General features: G+C 40.8%; 1 protein-coding gene across 6 annotated transcripts in view; it reads right to left on the minus strand.

Moving 5' to 3' along the window:
- Positions 1–1,704: 1,704 nt before the first annotated feature.
- Positions 1,705–18,249, minus strand: part of SPOP (speckle type BTB/POZ protein) — an 82,270-nt gene continuing 65,725 nt past the window's right edge. For all 6 annotated transcript variants that reach the window (XM_086355472.1, XM_086355469.1, XM_086355473.1 and 3 more), the window contains 5 exons: positions 12,332–12,509; positions 8,697–8,752; positions 8,079–8,201; positions 4,244–4,386; positions 1,705–2,973 (listed from right to left, as the gene is read on the minus strand). In XM_086355472.1, coding sequence (XP_086211598.1) covers positions 2,829–2,973; positions 4,244–4,386; positions 8,079–8,201; positions 8,697–8,752; positions 12,332–12,509 — 645 coding nt within the window. In that variant the 3' untranslated portion in view covers positions 1,705–2,828. The remainder of the gene's footprint in view (positions 2,974–4,243; positions 4,387–8,078; positions 8,202–8,696; positions 8,753–12,331; positions 12,510–18,249) is intronic.

Here is an 18,249-nt window from a genome sequence, read left to right on the forward strand (position 1 = left end):
TCAACTGTATCTTTAAACAAAAACAAACACGTCCAGAAAAAATGACGACAGCATAAGCATCGAACCGCTTCACCTGTACCCAAAATCCTAACCGCTGTTTCCACAGTAAAGCCCATAGTGGAAATCCCATAAATACTGGGAAATCTCAGAAGAGACTTTTATCTTGCCAGGAGCCTGGTGCCCAAATTGCTACCCTCCTGAAGACACAGTCCCTGAAACCACAAACCCCCAATCCACAGCTTTCTGTGAATGAAGAAAAGCAAATTTGAAGCCTGGTTTGTCTTCCTGGATCCTCTGAGTAACAGGCCAGCTGAGGCACCTTTATAGAGCTTTTGCTCTTGCTATCCCCACACGAAGCTTTACCTCACATTTCAGATACGGAACTTCCCCCAGTTACTTACATAATCTTTTCAGGGTATCATTACAACTCTTATTCAAGTTGTGTGACCTTAGGCATGTCCCTCAGGGCTTCAATTTCTCTCATCTATAAAATGGGAAGATGCTACCTCTCACTTGTCCTACCAAACCCATCAAGTTGTTGTGAAGTTCAAATGAGACACGTTATAGGAAGGTTTGCTGAAACCTGAGCCGTGCTGAGCCAGTGCAGTTACCTGAGAGACAGCGTGGGTAGAGGAGATTCTGGGAGCACCTCAGCCCCCAGCTCCGTGTGCTCATCTGGAAAATGGCAGCCAGGACATGGAGAACTGGGCACCTGCTCACTCAGGTGACGCTTAGGAGGAAACCAAGAAGTGCAGAGGAGTGGTTTCTAGTGAACAAATCCTGCCTTTGATTATACTGATAATGTGAAGTGAAGTCATGTCGCTCAGTCGTGTGCGACTCTTTGCGACCCTGTGGACTGTAGCCTACCAGGCTCCTCTGTCCATGGGATTTTCCAAGCAAGAGTACTGGAGTGAGTTGCTATTTCCTTCTCCAGGGGATCTTCCCGACCCAGGGATCGAACCCAGGTCTCCTGCATTGTAGGCAGATGCTTTACCGTCTGAACCACTAGGGAAATGATATACTGATAACAGTCGTATCTATTTCATTCCAGGAGGGGCAAGATAAAATGAAAATTGGAAAGTTTGCGAAGGCTGAAGTCACTGGAGAACAATGGAAGGTGAAATGCTTTGAGTCTCCGTCTAAGGTCAAATAATACACACATTGGCCCCATGGCTAATGATTCTCCAGTGTACCCCTCTGTCCTGTGCAACCCTGCCATATGAAAGCAGAGGGGAGCTCCAGGGCATTCCTGTGAGCTCAATGGGAATTCAGATACTAAGTTTTCTGAAAACACATCCAGCCAGTGACAGAACCAGTCAGAGGTAAGAATTTCCCTTTATTAAATCTCCATATTCATGTCCCCTTGATATTTTATAGTTAGTTAAGGGAGATTGGGAGTTAGGTCTTAAAACACGTAGGGTGCAGAAAAGCCCACTTCTATTACTTGCCTTGGCAGTAGGAGCCTGATCCCTCATTAGGATGTGGACTGTGAGATACTCAGGAAAGACAAGGGGCTGGCAGATGCTGGAAGCTCACAAAGGAAACTTGAGATTAGGGACACACAATGAATCCCTACTGCTTAGACATTTTGAGCATAACCTCTGCAAGTTAAAGGATCAAACTAGGCCTTCAAAATCCCTTAAGGAATTCAGACCCAAAAGACAAGCCAGGTGAGTGAAACAAAAGACCAGAGATACCACACAGTACAAAATAGTAATTATTTATATTTTCAAAAAGAAAAAAAAATTTAACATTTGGAAGTTCTCCCCTGCAGGAAGAGGGGTGAATTGGAAGGAACAGGACTGGCTCCTATGCAGGCGGCAAGTCAGGTACAAACAGCTGAGCAATCTTGGGCTGGGAGGTTTTTCACACACCATTAATAATAAAGTTTCCTTTTCTTTTCTCTTCTTTTTGCTCTGTTATTGTTGTGTGTGTATTTGTGGGTTTTTTTTAGAAAAAGGAGTGGGGGAGACGAAATAAAATCAGAGAAAAATGCCAAAAAACATTTTCCACAATATCTAAAAACAGAGAACCATAGTTCTTGTCAAGACAGTATGAATTCTGGATAAACTATTTTTTCCAGTTTCAACACCAATAAAGATTTCTTCCAAAAGCTACCACATCAGAACACTCATCTTCTAGATCAAATACTCTCCTTCCCCTTTCACCTCTGCTGGCCATTTTTCATCAAAGGGCAACAGGACATATTCTGTTCTTGCAAACAGTAAGTGCTAACCACAAGAGAGCTCTTCTGATAACTTGCATGGTAGTGAGGAGTTTTCACAAATATCCAAGTTTTAGCACAGCGGGATGGACTAAAATTTCTTTCAACATAAATACTACTGGAATCCACAAACTGATTTTTTGAGAAATTCTGCAAAAATCCTTTCTTCTTTCCTTTTCCCTTCTCTTAAAACTACATGTCCTTTTTAAGTTTTCTTTTTGCTCCAGGCACCTGACGATTTGTTCTGCTCAGTCAGATGCAGACAGGTTTCTCCAAAGTACCACCGCGGGGATGTCCTCAGGGCCAGCGCCTAAACTGAATCCCCACAGTATCAACCTTGGCCGGGCCAAAGGGGACACAGTGACGCAGCAACAGGGTTTTCATTAGGTAGAACAGCCCCGAGTCTTGGGCCCTTCCCTCCCCCCACCCCCATTTCCCCCAAGTTTATTTAGTGCTGTATTAAAAGTCTGGGGCCACGATGCAGTCTTTTCCCCCCACAACAGAGTAAAAGCTCCACAGATTGCGCTGTCTACCTGGTGGTCAGTGGCAGCCATGATGGCTGCTGCTTCTGGAAAATAAACGGAGTCTTACAACGGGCAGGATCTTAGGACTGCTTCAGGCGTTTGCGTGGGGGTCCCAGAAACGGGCACTGTGCTGAAGCCAGAGAGCGGTACGCCTCAGCCACCAAATGGGGATGTGACACCACCATTGACTTCCACCCGGAGGTCTCCAAGACATCCGAAGCATGGCTAGGAGAAATGTGAGAGATGGGTTACCAAAGGAGTACATGAAGGATGAACTGAACAGCCATCTAGAGAGCCCAGTTTCCCAGGGTTTGCTGTCTAGGTGTCAATGCAAGACACACTCAGACAGAACCCTTAACATGCAAGAGAATTTGCTTGTTAGACAATAGGTAGACAGGTGACCAGGTCACAGCTCTTGTCTCTTCTAAGTCTGAAAACAGAACTTTGAGCCACTATATTCTCAATTACAAAAGATGAAATGTTCTTCAGGTTTTTCTCTAAATCATCAAGGCTCTTTATATTCCTTGATGCTGATAAAGAGCAGGAGTTCTCTGGATCGGACAGCTCTGAGTTTCCATCTGGCTTTGCCATTTACTAGTCCCATAACCACAAAAAAGATCACAGCCTGAGGCTTATCTGATTATTGAAAAAGAGAGGCCAATTCCCACACTTCGTTGAATGGTTAACATCTAAAAAGCACCAAGCAAGTGTCCAGTACAGAGTGAGCACTCAGGATAAGGAACATTTTGCCTCCATTACTAACTCCTTCAAAATAGTCCTTCAGCCTTACAGAACATCTTTCCTTGTTTGAAGGCATTTTCTGTGTTAAATGATGTTTACTCATCTACCCTGCAACCTTAGACCTGTCTTACTCCAATACGGCTATTGTAGGGGATTCTCTTCTTGGGGTTTCTTCCCCAACTTTTGCCACTCATCAGGCAAAGCAGTAGAACATATCCCACTGAGAATTACTTCCCACTGAGAAAGTAATATGGCCAGGTCACTTGTCATTTAGGAAGAAGGAACAGATGTACTGGAATGGATACTTCTTTCTCAAAACAGTATTCTACAACCTCATCTCCTAATTATGTTTTCTCTTTTCCCCATTCTGCAGTTGACCATTGGACACCCTTAGTAACTCATAAAATCCACTTGTTTTCCCAGAGATCTGCTAGTCTTTTTGTAATAAGCTGGTGAGTGTGAAGTAAAGACGCTACTGCTTTGGGGGACAAAGGTTCTTTCAGACCAGCGAGTTTTCATTTTCATCAATTCTCATCCTGCAAGGTAGTAAAACACTTCACTCACCAATCAGATTAGACTGATGAAAGCAAAACCATTTTTCACACTGTCAAGCTGAAGGAAAAGATAGACACTCTCTACTTACTCCTGAAAGCTTAAAGTTACTCATCTGTTTCACTCACCAATTCAAAGTCTTTCTTTTTCATTCGCTAGCTAACCCAACTATCCTGAAAGAACTTTGAAGATGGCAACTCACTAGTTGATGAAATCCACTGCCTGAGTTTTCAACTGATCTGCGCTGTGGAGGTCAGCCAGGATGAGAATTTCTGCGGCGTTCTCCACGGAGAGATTACTGCAGAGAGCATCCTCACACATGACCTTTAAACGCTCCAAGGCGTACTGTAAAACACAAGCGTGCTGTTGTCAGAACAGGAAAGGCTCTGGGCTGATTGCTACTGAAGCAGTTTTCTTCAACCATACCATCATGTAACTGGATACCTGAATAAAACTCCACAGACCATGAAAAGGCAATTATAAAACATAACCATACGCTGAAGGCTGAGATGAAGATGGCTAAAATAACTTGCAGAGCTGCCATTCAAGTTCTAAAGTCTATTAGAAAAATAGCAATATGGGTCTATGCAATAGACCCACATCTTCAAGTTTTCCTTTACCCTGACTACGATTAAAGTCTCTCTTAAACAATCACCACCTACCTTTACAATGAGGCATTTTTCTGCTTCAAGTCAACAGGGACATTACATTTTAAATTTCTGCAATCCTTTTATTTAGAGCCAGACTAGGGTGCAGCACAGCCCTTTCTACTTAAGTACTGCCACCAGCCCAGCAGGATATCGGGCTGTGAAAGGAGCCCTGTGGTGCCTTTTCCCAGCATCTCTGCCTGCAGTTGTTCCTGTCAACCAAAGGTCTCCTTTTCAATAGAAAAGGATAAATGGAGCCCTATTTTATTGGGGTTGAGGTTAAGATTCTGAGGGTAGAAGAACAAAGCAACAGAGAACCTGGATTTAGTTTCAGTCTTAAAAACTTCCTATTTTTCAAATAAAGGGTATAAGTAAATGTTCTAGAAATGAAGGTCCAGGTTAATATTGGGCACATCTAATCTACTCGATTTGTTTTGATCCAACTGTACTACTTGCTCTCAAATATATCATGAACTTACACTAAGGAACTTCAGGGCAGAGGGAAGACAGGGAAAAAAGGAGGCACAAAATAAAATTGTCACTAATTAGTTCACAGGAGAATGATTTGGTCTGAGGGAATCCAGTCTCTGTACAGGTCCCATTTTGAGGGCCTCAGAACTCAATGACACAATACTCCTCTGGGCTGAATCATGACAATCAAACCAGGACAATTTTATTTTTATGAGTTCTGGGTGAGGAGGCACATCTGCTGGCACTGTGATTTCCTGCAGCAAAAAGAGAGTTTTATTGGTTTTGGTGCAGCTTTAATTTCTTACATTTGAGTAACTGGAAAACAGTTTCCATGGAAAACAGGAATGACACTAGACAAGAAAGAAATTAGGTTGCCATTTTTGTTTTAGAAGACCAGAAAAAGTTGAGTAAATATTCAGTCTTCACTCAGTGCTGCAAATAATATTCATCTTACCCTTTTTCTCAATATATTCTTTTAAAAGGACTTTTGCTGTGAATAGCTCTGATCCCTACTGCATAATTAGACAAAAGTAGCCATTTTTTTCCCTTGGGGACAGCTTTTTTTTCTTAATTATGCTTCTGAAAAACCTGCCTAATGGCAGTACTTACCCCAGAGGTTGAAATTTTGTCTCCCAGGCCTGGGCAACGTGTTTTGTTTTGTTTTTGGTCTAATTACACATGTCCCCAGGAGACTGGAAAAGCTCAGAAGAAGCTGTTTTAGTCTCTTGGGTAAATTCTAGATGTTTAGATCCTTCCGTGAAAATTTATTATTCTGTTTTCCTGAAGCTCACAAGGAGGTGTAAAGGTAAAAATGTTTTAAAATAAGCTTAGAGCAAAGATTATCTTATCTAATGCGAAATTCTGAAAGGAACTTGAAAAACGAACTCTTCAGTTACTTCTCATTCATAAACTTAAAGCACTGCTGTGATCCAACTGCTTTTCTTACACACTGCACTGAAAATACCACCCTTGGAATGTCAGTTCTGGCTGACCCCAAGCTCTCTAAACTTACAGCAGGTTCCCAGTAGGCTCTCTGGCTGAGGAGCAGGAATGAAAGCCCAGGGACACAGCTGTTTAAACCTGGCTCTGAGGATGCACAACTCTTAGTACTTCTGTCTAAAAACTGGACCTTGTGATACTATTCATCTTTATAGGAGCTGTATAATGAGAGGGCTAACTGCCTGGTATGTACAAGCACAAGTGACTGCTTCACTGAAAATCAGAGGCCAGGGAATTCCTTGGTGGCCCAGTGGCTAGGACTCCACGCTCTCAGGATGTGCCCAGTATTAACCTAGACGTTCATTTCTAAAACATTTATGTATACCCTCACCCAGCACTCTTCCTGAGGTCCTGGGTTCAAAATCGGATTGGGGAACTAAAATCCCACAAATGGAGTAGTGTGGCCAAAAGACTATTAGAGGGCAGACGAAGCGCACTCAGTGTAACTCAGCGTATGAAAAGCAGCCATCCAGGCCATGTGTTCTACTTCCCAGACCTCACAGCGAATGCTTCCTTTCTGTTTCCACTGAAAGCCAAGTTTTCTCTGGTTAGAACCGAGCTAGACTGGAAGGGTACAGGATGTTTGCAAATGCCTAATCATACTTAGGAAAGTTTTGCAAGTTGATAAAACAATACAGTTATTATTCAATCCTCTCCACTGGAGGCACTGATTGGGTTTACATGCCTCATCCTCTATAAACACAGCAAAAAGATGATCAGTAAAGATAAAACCACCACTGTAAAACACATTTTCCTCAGGGGTGCAAAGGGAGGAGGAAGGAGATGACTCCCCTGAGTGAATCCTGGGAAGGCTCTAGTACCTTCAGGTCAGAGACAGCTGGGACCCTCAGGCAGCTGCTGCAGCAGCAGGACAGGAAAAGGAGGCACTTGCAGCAGAGAACCACCTCTCTCAGAGTCTACTGCTGGCTGGGCTCGCGCCCGTTAACACTCTCGCCTCAACTGCTCCCTAGCAGAAGAAAAGTTTCCACAGGATAAACAGCAACTGTTTCCCCCACCCAACCCCCCCATTTCCTCAGACCACAGGGCCTTGGAGGAACAGGTCACTGCTCTGTCTGGTGTATCTACACAATGAAAGTCAGTTTCCCAAACTGTGTTTTGGGGAACACTAATCCCTGGAAGTGATCCTTGAGAACAGTGATTCTGGGTTAATGAAATTGGAGAAATTTGTTCACCGTATTCTTTTTTAGAAAGCGCACAGTGCGCACTAACACAAAAAGGTTCTGAGCAATCTGGTTGTAAAACAGCAACACAAAAACCCCAGTTTGACTTAGAGTTTCATTAACCTTTCCCCCCTCAATCTTGGGAATCACCTGCCTGTTGTTTTAGTAATCACTACAATTCATTAAGGCTAAGATCTACATTATTATTTTCACACTTTAACATTTCTCAAATCAAAAATGTGTCTCACAATCAAAGTGTATGTTTATGGTAGAAGTATCTCTCTTACAATTTTGAATATGATGTATTTCAATAACTTCTTAGGGAAAAGCTGCAAATGACCAGAACACTATGTAAAAGTTATTCTTATTGACAAAGCTTAAGTAAAAGTTAATGAACTCAAGAACATTTTGTAAACTACAAAGCCAAATCATAAATCCAAATGTTAATCTGAATCTTTCAAATCACTGAGTTAAATCTGAGATGGGCAAGAGAAGACAGGTAAATCTCACTTCTTTTCCATGGTGAGGGTGACCATATAATTTACCATTAAAAGGAGGACACCTTTGAAAATAAAAAGGTGCTATCGATAACTGTTGGAACACAAGTATGAACCAGGATTGTTCTGACCAAACTAAGATAAACGCTCATCCTGCCCACAAAGCAACATAAAAGCCCAGTCATGAAGCTCAAGAGGTCACCAAAACTCCCAGTCTTGTTATTATTTTCCTATTATCCCACCTTGTCAGCAGCTGCCAGCAAATCATCCGCCATTTTGTCGAGGTTCGGAGCCTTCCCCGTGTAAATGAAGCACATCATTTCCTTAAAAACTTCAGGCTCCACATCATTGATTTCAACCCGATTCTATGCCAAAAAAATTAAAATTGAGAAACATTCCAACAGAACAAAATTCCTTAACCATCTTCATGATTTTAAGTTCTGAGGAAGAGAGGAGTTCATATCATATTAAATCTAACATCAATAGAAACTTCTCTTTGCTCTACTTGATTGTTAATAGCCTTTTCTGCCATCTTATGTACCACCTTTGGTTTCTCAAACACACAGCAAGACAACTATATCTTTGATTTTTCACGTTTCTTTTCAAAACACATGCCTAATACCTCAACTCAAGACTATTTGAATGATCTGCTTGGAACAGTGAGTCTGCTTTACCCAGAATGTTTCCAGACCACCTCTCTCTGCTTTTAGAAATTGTCTGTTCAGGGTACTGTACTCCATTTTAATCACATAATAATAATAAAAAAAAAAAAAACAGGAAAATAAATCTGCTTCCAAATTGGGAAATAATCTGATTCTAGCCACCTAGCTAAAAAGACGTATTTCTAGCCTGTTACATACCTTTTTGCTTTCCTCCATTTCATGTTCAAACATGGCACTAAAAACTGGAGAACGAGCTGCAAAGTGAAAGGAAAACAGACACAGATATGATTATCACACCAAAATCTCTTGGTTCATCTGTTACGAAGGAGAGATCTTTTTTTTTTTTTTTTTTTTTGGGCCATGCAAAGTGGCTTGAGGGATCTTAGTTCCCCAACCAGGGACTGAACCCAGGCCCACAGCAGTGAAAGCATCAAGTCTAACCACTGGACAGCCACAGAACTCCAGGAGAAGAGACCATTTTCTTTCCTATCCCACTGCTACGAAAATGATCTTTTATATTAATTATGCCAGAACTATAAAATTCCTTTCTTTTTATATCAATGAGTGAATAATTATACATAGGGGAAAAAATAATAATACATAGAGGAAAAAAAGAATCACTCCCTTCAAAGTAATTTATTAGCTCCACTCCAACTATGATATTTCAAGGAGATTACTCAAATTACCTATGTTAGATGACAATGATATCCTCTGGGTAGATCTGGGGGTTCAAATGGAAGGTTGTTCATGGTCTAAGCAGGGTGTCCTGATACCTACGTTTTTTGTCTGGAACAGTGATACCTGCTTTCTTCACTTTCAGAGTCCACATAGCAAGGAGGTCAAGAACAGGACTAAAAGGCATTCATTAGCTACATGAAGTACAGACTTATTTATGGCTGCTCCTTAAAGCCATGCATTATCAACAGAGATCACCCAAAAAGGTGAAAACCATCTCAGGTACCACAGTCATTTATGGCCCTTCAGATCTTAACAGAACAAAATCTTATTCCTTAATGTCTCTTAGTGTTTTCCTCAAGGGTGGGAATCACAAAGAAAGGTCCAGAAACAGTGTTCTAAACAGTGTGCACTGATCCCTCTAGACATCTCTGCTTTGGACACTTCCTCTTTATTAAAAGCACCAGCCCTTTAGTCTTCAGCTTCTGTATGTATTTATATAGTGCCTCACAGTACTATATATATATATATATATACACACACACACACACACACACATACATATATAAATATATATATATGTATGTATGTGTGTGTATATATAAAATACCATGCCCATTCTAGTCTAATGAACACTATGAAAAATAAGTAAAGGCAATTTCAACCATGAGAGTAGTAAAATGACTAGGAACTCAAATTTTATCATGTTGTCTAATAAATCAAGGATTTTGGTGAAAGTTGAGACGATCAATCTCTACCTAAGAGAGAAGGAACAGATGAAATATTGGAGTTTCAGCTAACAGGTACCCAGAACTTTGACCTAATTTATGCCAGAAAAGATTAATTTTAAATTTGCCATTTTCTAACCATATAAGTGGAAACAGTGTCAGACTTTATCTTTTTGGGCTCCAAAATCACTGCAGATGGTGACTGCAGCCATGAAATTAAAAGACGCTTACTCCTTGGAAGGAAAGTTATGACCAACCTAGATAGCATATTCAAAAGCAGAGACATTACTTTGCCAACAAAGGTCCATTAGTCAAGGCTATGGTTTTTCTAGTGGTCACGTATGGATGCGAGAGTTGGACTGTGAAGAAAGCTGAGCGCCGTAAGAATTGATGCTTTTGAACTGTGGTGTTGGAGAAGACTCTTGAGAGTCCCTTGGACTGCAAGGAGATCCAACCAGTCCATTCTGAAGGAGATCAGCCCTGGGTGTTCTTTGGAAGGAATGATGCTAAAGCTGAAACTCCAGTACTTTGGCCACCTCATGTGAAGAGTTGACTCACTGGAAAAGACTCTGATGCAGGAGGAATAGGGGATGACAGAGGATGAGATGGCTGGATGGCATCACTGACTCGATGGACGTGAGTCTGAGTGAACTCCAGGAGTTGGTGATGGACAGGGAGGCCTGGCGTGCTGCGATTGATGGGGTCGCAAAGATTCGGACATGACTGAGCGACTGAACTGAACCATATAATCTTAACCCTCTGAACCTCAGTATTTTAATCTAACTACAAAAGAATATCAATTCTCACTGTTCTTATCTCTGAAAGGTTATAGACTATATGGTACATATAAATACATCACAGAAGCTGAAGACTAAGGGTTGGTGCTTTCTGGAAGGATCCAAAGCCAAGAGATGCCTATAGGGATCAGTGGATAGACAGAAGATGATGTTAAATCACCTAGGGAGATTAAGCAGAGTGAAAAGAGAACTAAGGCAGATTCTTAGGGAATAACAATATTTAAAGGGTGGGTGAAGAGGAAGGTCACACAGAAGTAGCCAGAGAGCCAGTAAGAGAAACCAGGAGTCAAAAAATACATAAACTGAAGAGTTCCTCAAATTTAGGAACTAGCAGGTCAATATAACTTTGGAAAACTGCTTTTGTGGCATGCAGGTGAACTGAGGATAAGTGTGAAGAAAGAGTCGAGAGAGGTAATATGCTAACTCAAGAAACTTAGCTCTGGAAAATAGAGAGAGGATAACTAGAGGGAGAAGCTTGAGCATGATTTAGCCTGAGAGCAAACAGGCAATAGGATAAAGAGATGAGGAACATATCAGATAACAAGGGTGTAACCAGCAGAGTAAGGCTTCTGAGAAGGCAGCGTATGAAACAGAACAGCAGTAGAAAGTACAGTTTGCTTTGGACACTCCTCCTCCACTGAGAATGCAGAGAAAATGCAGGTAAGGGGAGAGCCAAGAGCCAAGAGATACAGGCCTCAATTTTCTCCTGGAAGAAGTAGCAAGGTCATTTTTCAGGAGATGGAGATTAAAGGACAGTGGTAAAGGTCTGAAGCGTCTATTGTTGAGAAAAAGAAAGGGAGCTGACTAGTATCTGTAGAAAGAGGTCTTGGCAGTAATGTGGGGTCTGGCTGAGTGTGGAGACACTAACATAAGCGTTAATGACTTCCTTTAGCAATTCTCAGTACCATTCAGTTGAGAGGGGGCACAGTAGGATGGTTAGATTGAGCCAGACTGAGGTTTTGCCAGGTATGCATTTTAGAATGACAAGGCCAGGGGTCTTGCTAAGAAATCTGTTGCCTGAAGGTTCATGTGATTTCCTCTCACATATTTTAGCCTGAATATAAGTTTGAAAGCTATGCTTCCCTGTGAGGTAAAGGCCATCAGTCTGCTTTATCAGTTCCCTCCTGGGAGTCAGTCTTTCTGGTCTTAAAGACCAAGGGCCTATTATTAGAACAAGACCTGATCTTCCATGTCACTGGCAACATTCTCATTCTTCTACTGTTTGTATGGAAGAGACGGCTACAACCTCCAGGGCTGGGGACCTGGCTATGTGGTGGTTTAGTTCTGAGTCCAGAATCTTCTCCATTACATCCTAAGTCCCTGTCTAGAGGCTAATACTTGCTCTTAACCAGAGTTTGGACATCTCCCTCGAGGTGCAAAGGCATCTAATACACATCATCATCCATTCCTTGAAAATGGTGGTCTAAGTCCACTACAGAGAGAAAAGCGAGGTAGCACTTTTATGGAAAGTCTTTTTGGTTTTGACAACTAATGTCACCACAATATAAAAATATGTTTAGCTGAAGTTTTTCTGTACTAGTTCAAAAAGTTTAAGTTATTCAAAAGGTGATTATGCAGTCTACTATTTTTCCCTGTTTAACCAAAATGAAACTCCCCATGAATAAATACCAACCTGCTAAGATAGCTTTGTGAGCCTGGAATTCCTGGCCAGCAACACACAAACAACAGTCTGTGAACCGGGAGTTCTCCCACAGTCCTCCTAACTCATCTGCCAACCGGCACTCAGGAACCTTCACCATATTCATGGTATTCTGGCCAGAAATGTTGACGGAATCTTGCACCACACTCACCTGTGAAAGACAAGAAAACACAGTCCAAAGCTTTTGGTATCAGGAATTTTCGTCTCAGCAGGAAGAGAGATGACTTTCACCTTGCTGTTGCAGTACATTTAGAAACTAAATAAAAATTTAGTCATATTCTCTTGGTTTTTAATCAAGGATTTATCCTCTTGATCAAGTAGTTCTAAACTATCACAATCATACTATCCTACAACATCTCAGGACAATGAGGAGAGAGCCCCACAAACTTCTCTCTTCCAAATGTCTCATAAGCTCTGCCTTCCCTGCCCTGAATGTGTGTTGGTCGCTCAGTCGTGTCCTACTCTTTCCAACTCCATGGACTGTAGCCTGCCAGGCTTTTCTGTTCATGGGATTCTCCAGGCGACAATACTGGAGTGGCTTGCCATTCCCTTCTCCAGGGGATCTTCCCAACCCAGGGATATTGAACCCGGGTCTCCCGCATTGCAGGTGGATTCTTTACCATCTGAGCCAACAGGGAAGTACCTGGTCAAATCACCACAGGGAAAAAACAAGACAGAAACAAATGTTAAGCCTTAAATATTTACCTTGTTTTCCCTAAGCAAAATGTTAAATACAAAGAACTCCTATAGAAACTCCCATTTAAATTAAACTCTCTAGAGAAAAGAACCTTATAAGCCTAAAAGCACTTCACTTATTTCAGTTAGGTCTAGAACATAAACATAAAATACAGCTTCTATTTTTGTTGCTGTTCAGTCGCTAAGTCGTGTCTGAGTCTTTGCGACCCCATGGACTGCAGAAAACCAGGCTCCTCTGTCCTCCACCATCTCCTCAAGTTTGCTCAAATTCATGTCCGTTGCGTCAATGATGCTATCTAACCATCTCATCCTCTGCTGCCCCCTTCTTCTTTTGCCTTCTATCTTTCCCAGTATCAGAGTCCTTTCCAGTGAGTGGGCTCTTTGCATCAGGTGGCCAAAGTATTGGTGCTTCAGCATCAGTCCTTCCAATGAATATTCAGGGTTGATTTCCTTTAGGATTGACTAGTTTGATCTCCATGAAGTCCACAGGATTCTCAAGAGTCTTCTCCATTACCACAAATCAAAAGCATCAATTTTTGGTGCTCAGCCTTTATGGTCCATCTCTTACACAGGGCATAGTAAATAACTGGTATTTCCTCACCAACGTTAGTTTAATGAACAGGATAGAGCTTGGAAGATCTTGGGTAGTGATAACTGGGTAGGTATCCCACATTATTTACATGCTTACTCAGTCATTTGTGACACATAAGGTGATTGGCTCCAGCTAGGCATGTTCTTATAGCTTTGCAACAGAATGATGACGAGTGTACAGAGAAATCCAACTGGCCACTTGGCTTCAGCACCAGCCATGTTTTAACTGTTTGGTCTAAAGAATCTAAAACCCTGCTACTTCTAGATAGGTCAATGAAATTCAGATAAATGTGTCAGAATACAAAATACAAGGATTGAGGCTTCCCTGATGGTCCAGTGGTTAAGAATCCACCTTGCAATGCAGGGAAAGTAGGTCCAATCCCTGGTCAAGGAACTAAGATCCAACATGCCACAGAGCAACCAGGCCCGCACGCCACAACTACAGAGACCATGTGCCGTGACGAAAGATCCTGTGTGTCACAACCAAGACTCCACAAAGTCAAATTAATTAGTTAAAAAAAAAATCACAGGAATTTATAAACCATATAAAACATTATAAAATAAGTGTAAATTACCAAGCTGAAGATGAGACCCAACAGATCTCAGTCTTCTGACAACCCTAGCTATGCTTCCTCTCCTATATCATATTAGGTTAGAAATATTAGAAAGTAGAATTCACAAACCTTGAGAATCAGCTCCCCACTCTTGCTATTCCTATGAGTTAGATGAGAAAGACAACTAAGGAACATCCTAAATGACTCAAATTTCTTTTAACCTTCAAGATGCAAGTCATCCTTTAAATGCAATCATACACCCAGAGACGGTTAACGCCCCATCCAAATGACTGGTGGCCCCTTCTGCATAAGAGTGAGATGTTTACTCTCAGGTCAAGAAGTTTATTCATCTGTTTCAAACTAGCTGTTATGGTCCTGAACAATGAAGCAGCCGAGTTAATCAATTATGAATGTGCTCAGCATTAGTAGCACATTTATCAGAGCCAGAATACAATATTATTTTAACAGCCCAGGACCCAACACAAACCACCCCACAGAGATTGTCCCGTGTCAGATCTCTAATCTGGTTCAGCAACTTTCTCTTATTAACATCCTTACTTCTTTGATATAATGTTAACACCAAAAGCAGAAGCAGCCTATTTCCAGTTTTAGCTTCAAAATACTACTGATTTAAAAAGGAACAAACAAAACACCAAGGACATGCCCAGTTAAATCCAACTTCCTCATGAGGAAAGGCAGGAATCTTATGGGATGGCCAGGGAAAGGAACGGAGAATACATCTGGCACTGGGCTCCTAAGCTTGAATTAAACCAGTATGACAGGAGCCCAACGTCATCAACACTTGATGGCAGTTTACTAGACTGGGTAAAATGAACTGGCAAGAGCTAAGCTGATTTTCAAACTACGGTTATCAGTAGTCTCTGTGGTGGTTATATGTGTACTTGGTAATGCATGGGGCCCAAAGACAGTGACTCCTCTCACTGGGGTAATTCTTCTTTCTAGACACAGACAGGAACACAGCAGGAAGGAGAATGTACCTTTACTGTCTGAGCCAGACTTGTTCTGCAGATATATGGATGCCTGGAGTCTCTAGAGCTCTGAATGTCTGGCACCTCTTACCAACATTAAATACGCTTAATTAAAAATAAATTTTAAATGGCATTTACAAATGAGTCTTCAGAGCCCAAACTTTTAACTTAGAAAGGGATTGTTTTCCTCTGCAAATGATGACACTAAAATGATACCATTCTGAGAAAAACTAAAGATTTTTTTTTTAATGTTTATAAAGTTGACTATGGAGACTCATTCAGAATTGCAGCTGTGAAGATGACGTGACTGTGACATTAATGTCGTCTTAGACATGACTGCATGAACATGTTCTCAGGAAGGCTCTATAACCCTCTAAATTTCAAGTTGTAAAAGGGCCTCACTTTTAAAGTCAATTCTTTTCCTTAAAAAAGAAAATTTCATGAAAGATTATGTCATTTCTTGTATATTTTGTCCAAACATAGAAAGTCAAGGTAAAAAATACTGGAAATACATTTTTAACTTTCATATAATTAAAACAATCAAAAAAATAAACAGACTGTATATAGACTGTTTATAGCAGCAGTTGACACTTTGCCAACAAAGGTCCATATAATCAAAGTTACAGTTTTTCCAATAGTCACGTATGGATGTGAGAGTTGGACCATAAAGAAGGATAAGCATCAAAGAATTGATGCTTTCAAACTGTGGTGTTGGAGAAGACTCTTGAGTCCCTTGGACAGAAAGGAAACCAAACCATTCAATCCTTAAGGAAATCAACTCTGAATATTCATTGGAAGGACTGATACAATAACTCAAGCTTCAATACTTTGGCAACCTGATGCAAAGAGCCAACTCATTGGAAAAGACCCTGATGCTGGGAAAGATTGAGGGCAGGAGGAGAAAGGGGTGACAGAGGATGAGATGGCTGGACGGCATCACCAACTAGACATAAGTCTGAAAAAAATCCAGGAGAGAGTGAAGGGCAGGAACGCCTGGTGTGCTGCAGTCCGTGGAGTCATAAAGAGTTGGACACAACTTAGTGACTCAACAACAACAACACAGCAGCAGCACTACTTCTAAGCAGAAGACCAGCAACGGTCTAAATGTCTGTCAGTAAGAGAAAGAATAAACAAACCGATCAGATGGTGTGTGAACACACAACAAAATGCCACACAGCATTAAAATCAACGAACTATAGCAACATTCACAATATAAATAAATCTCAGAAACATAATGTGAAAACAGCAGGTCCTAGATAACTACATACATCCTGAGACCATCTTCATAAAAACAAGCAAACCTAAACAATATATTGTTCAGGCATATAAATAATAAACAATGGAATGATTAATTCAAAAGAGCTATTTATTATCACTGTCTGAGTAGGGAGACAACAGGTCTAAGGGATAGGGGAGAAGCATATATAGGTCGGTTCTAAGTTACTGGGAGTAATGTTGGGTTGGGTAGTAGATTTACTACATTATCATGTTTTATAACCTATGATAGTACACATTAAGTCACCATTTTTGTAGGTCAAGAACAATCAATTATTATTAACATTTCCTTTCAACTAATATATACAAATAATCCATTAATAAATAGTAAAAGAAAAAATAGACCAACATATTTAAAATTTGGCAAAAATATATATTCCCAGGCTTTGAAGAGATATTGTTTGTTAAAGAAAGAGACATTTTAATAATTAACTAGTATCTAGATATTTCATATGGTATTTAATATTTAAACTTTAATTACAACATTACAAACAGGCACTGGAATCTTCTACCTGTCAGGGGCATATACAATGAAGATGGAATACATGGATCTTTACTGCTAACAGCTACCTGTTTTCAGTACAAATAAAGAGGATCAACAGAAGTGAAGCATTTCAAGTAGATTTTCTGTGGTCTAAATTATTAAAAAGAAAATTAAAAGTGTAAAGCTTTCATGATTCTTTCATTACCAAAGAAAACTTGGTAGAGCCCATGTTTCCTAGGGTGAATGGTGCTCAGGTCCACTTTAGTGCAGCACAGCAGACGAGAGATGGAAAGTGGAGAGCTGCTACCAATTTGCTGCACAATGTCAGGAAAAATTACCTAACCTCCCTAGGCACTGCTTCTCCCCCAATAACATAAAATGAATCGAAAAGAACTAACCCAGCTCAAAGGACTGTGATAAAAGACAATTGAGGGAATGCATTAACTAAGCAGTATCAACTTGGAAAAATCACCACATTTCCTAACAGTCAGAAAGAAAGATCAGTAAGAACCGAAAGTGAACCCAGTGTGGCACATTACAAACAAGACTACCCGTTCGGCATTTTTCAGTTTCATTAACGGTTATACAGTTATACTGAAATATAGCCCAACACACAAATGTGTGATTCTCAGTCTTTCACCTTAGGAGTTCCTCTTGTGGCCTCTGGGAACAGACCAAAAGTATTCACAAAACAACTGTACTTATGACATCAGGACAGTACAGAAGTACCTGGGCCAAAAACTGGGTAAGGAATAGAACAGTGGAGTACTCATAATTTAAATCTGTATGTGGACATCAACTTCATAAAGGCCTCTAAATTGTAAGAAAATATAACTAAACCAATAATAAATAAAATATAAATATGAACAAATAAACTTTTTAATAAATATTCCATTGATAGAAGGGAGCAAAGGTCAAAGGGACAGAATTTTCACCAAAGGATGATCTAGCTCTGAAATGCACTAAGAACTTAGATGAGCTGCAGACATTTTTAAAACCCACACATCCAACACACACACCTACGCAACTGTCTTGCAACGCTGAACGCTACTAAGTCCACAGAGAGTCTTGGAACAGAAACGAGTCTCACTAGGCACAAGCCCAAGAACGAGAAGCAACACTCAGCACCTGTGGCCAACAGAGAAGTGTGAGATGAACAGATGGCACACCTGGTCCGATGGTAAGAAACCGATGGCATCAGCAGAACCCAGCCAGACGTTTCCCTGTTCAACATCTCCTCATTTCCAAAGTGTCATCTCACTTCCCTTCTAAGTCAGTAAGGCATTTCTAAACTTAACCACA

This window comes from Bos grunniens, chromosome 19 (genome assembly GCF_055505025.1).
Source record: "Bos grunniens cultivar Pamir isolate PY7600 chromosome 19, Bosgru_T2T1.0, whole genome shotgun sequence".
Taxonomy (NCBI): domain Eukaryota; kingdom Metazoa; phylum Chordata; class Mammalia; order Artiodactyla; family Bovidae; genus Bos; species Bos grunniens.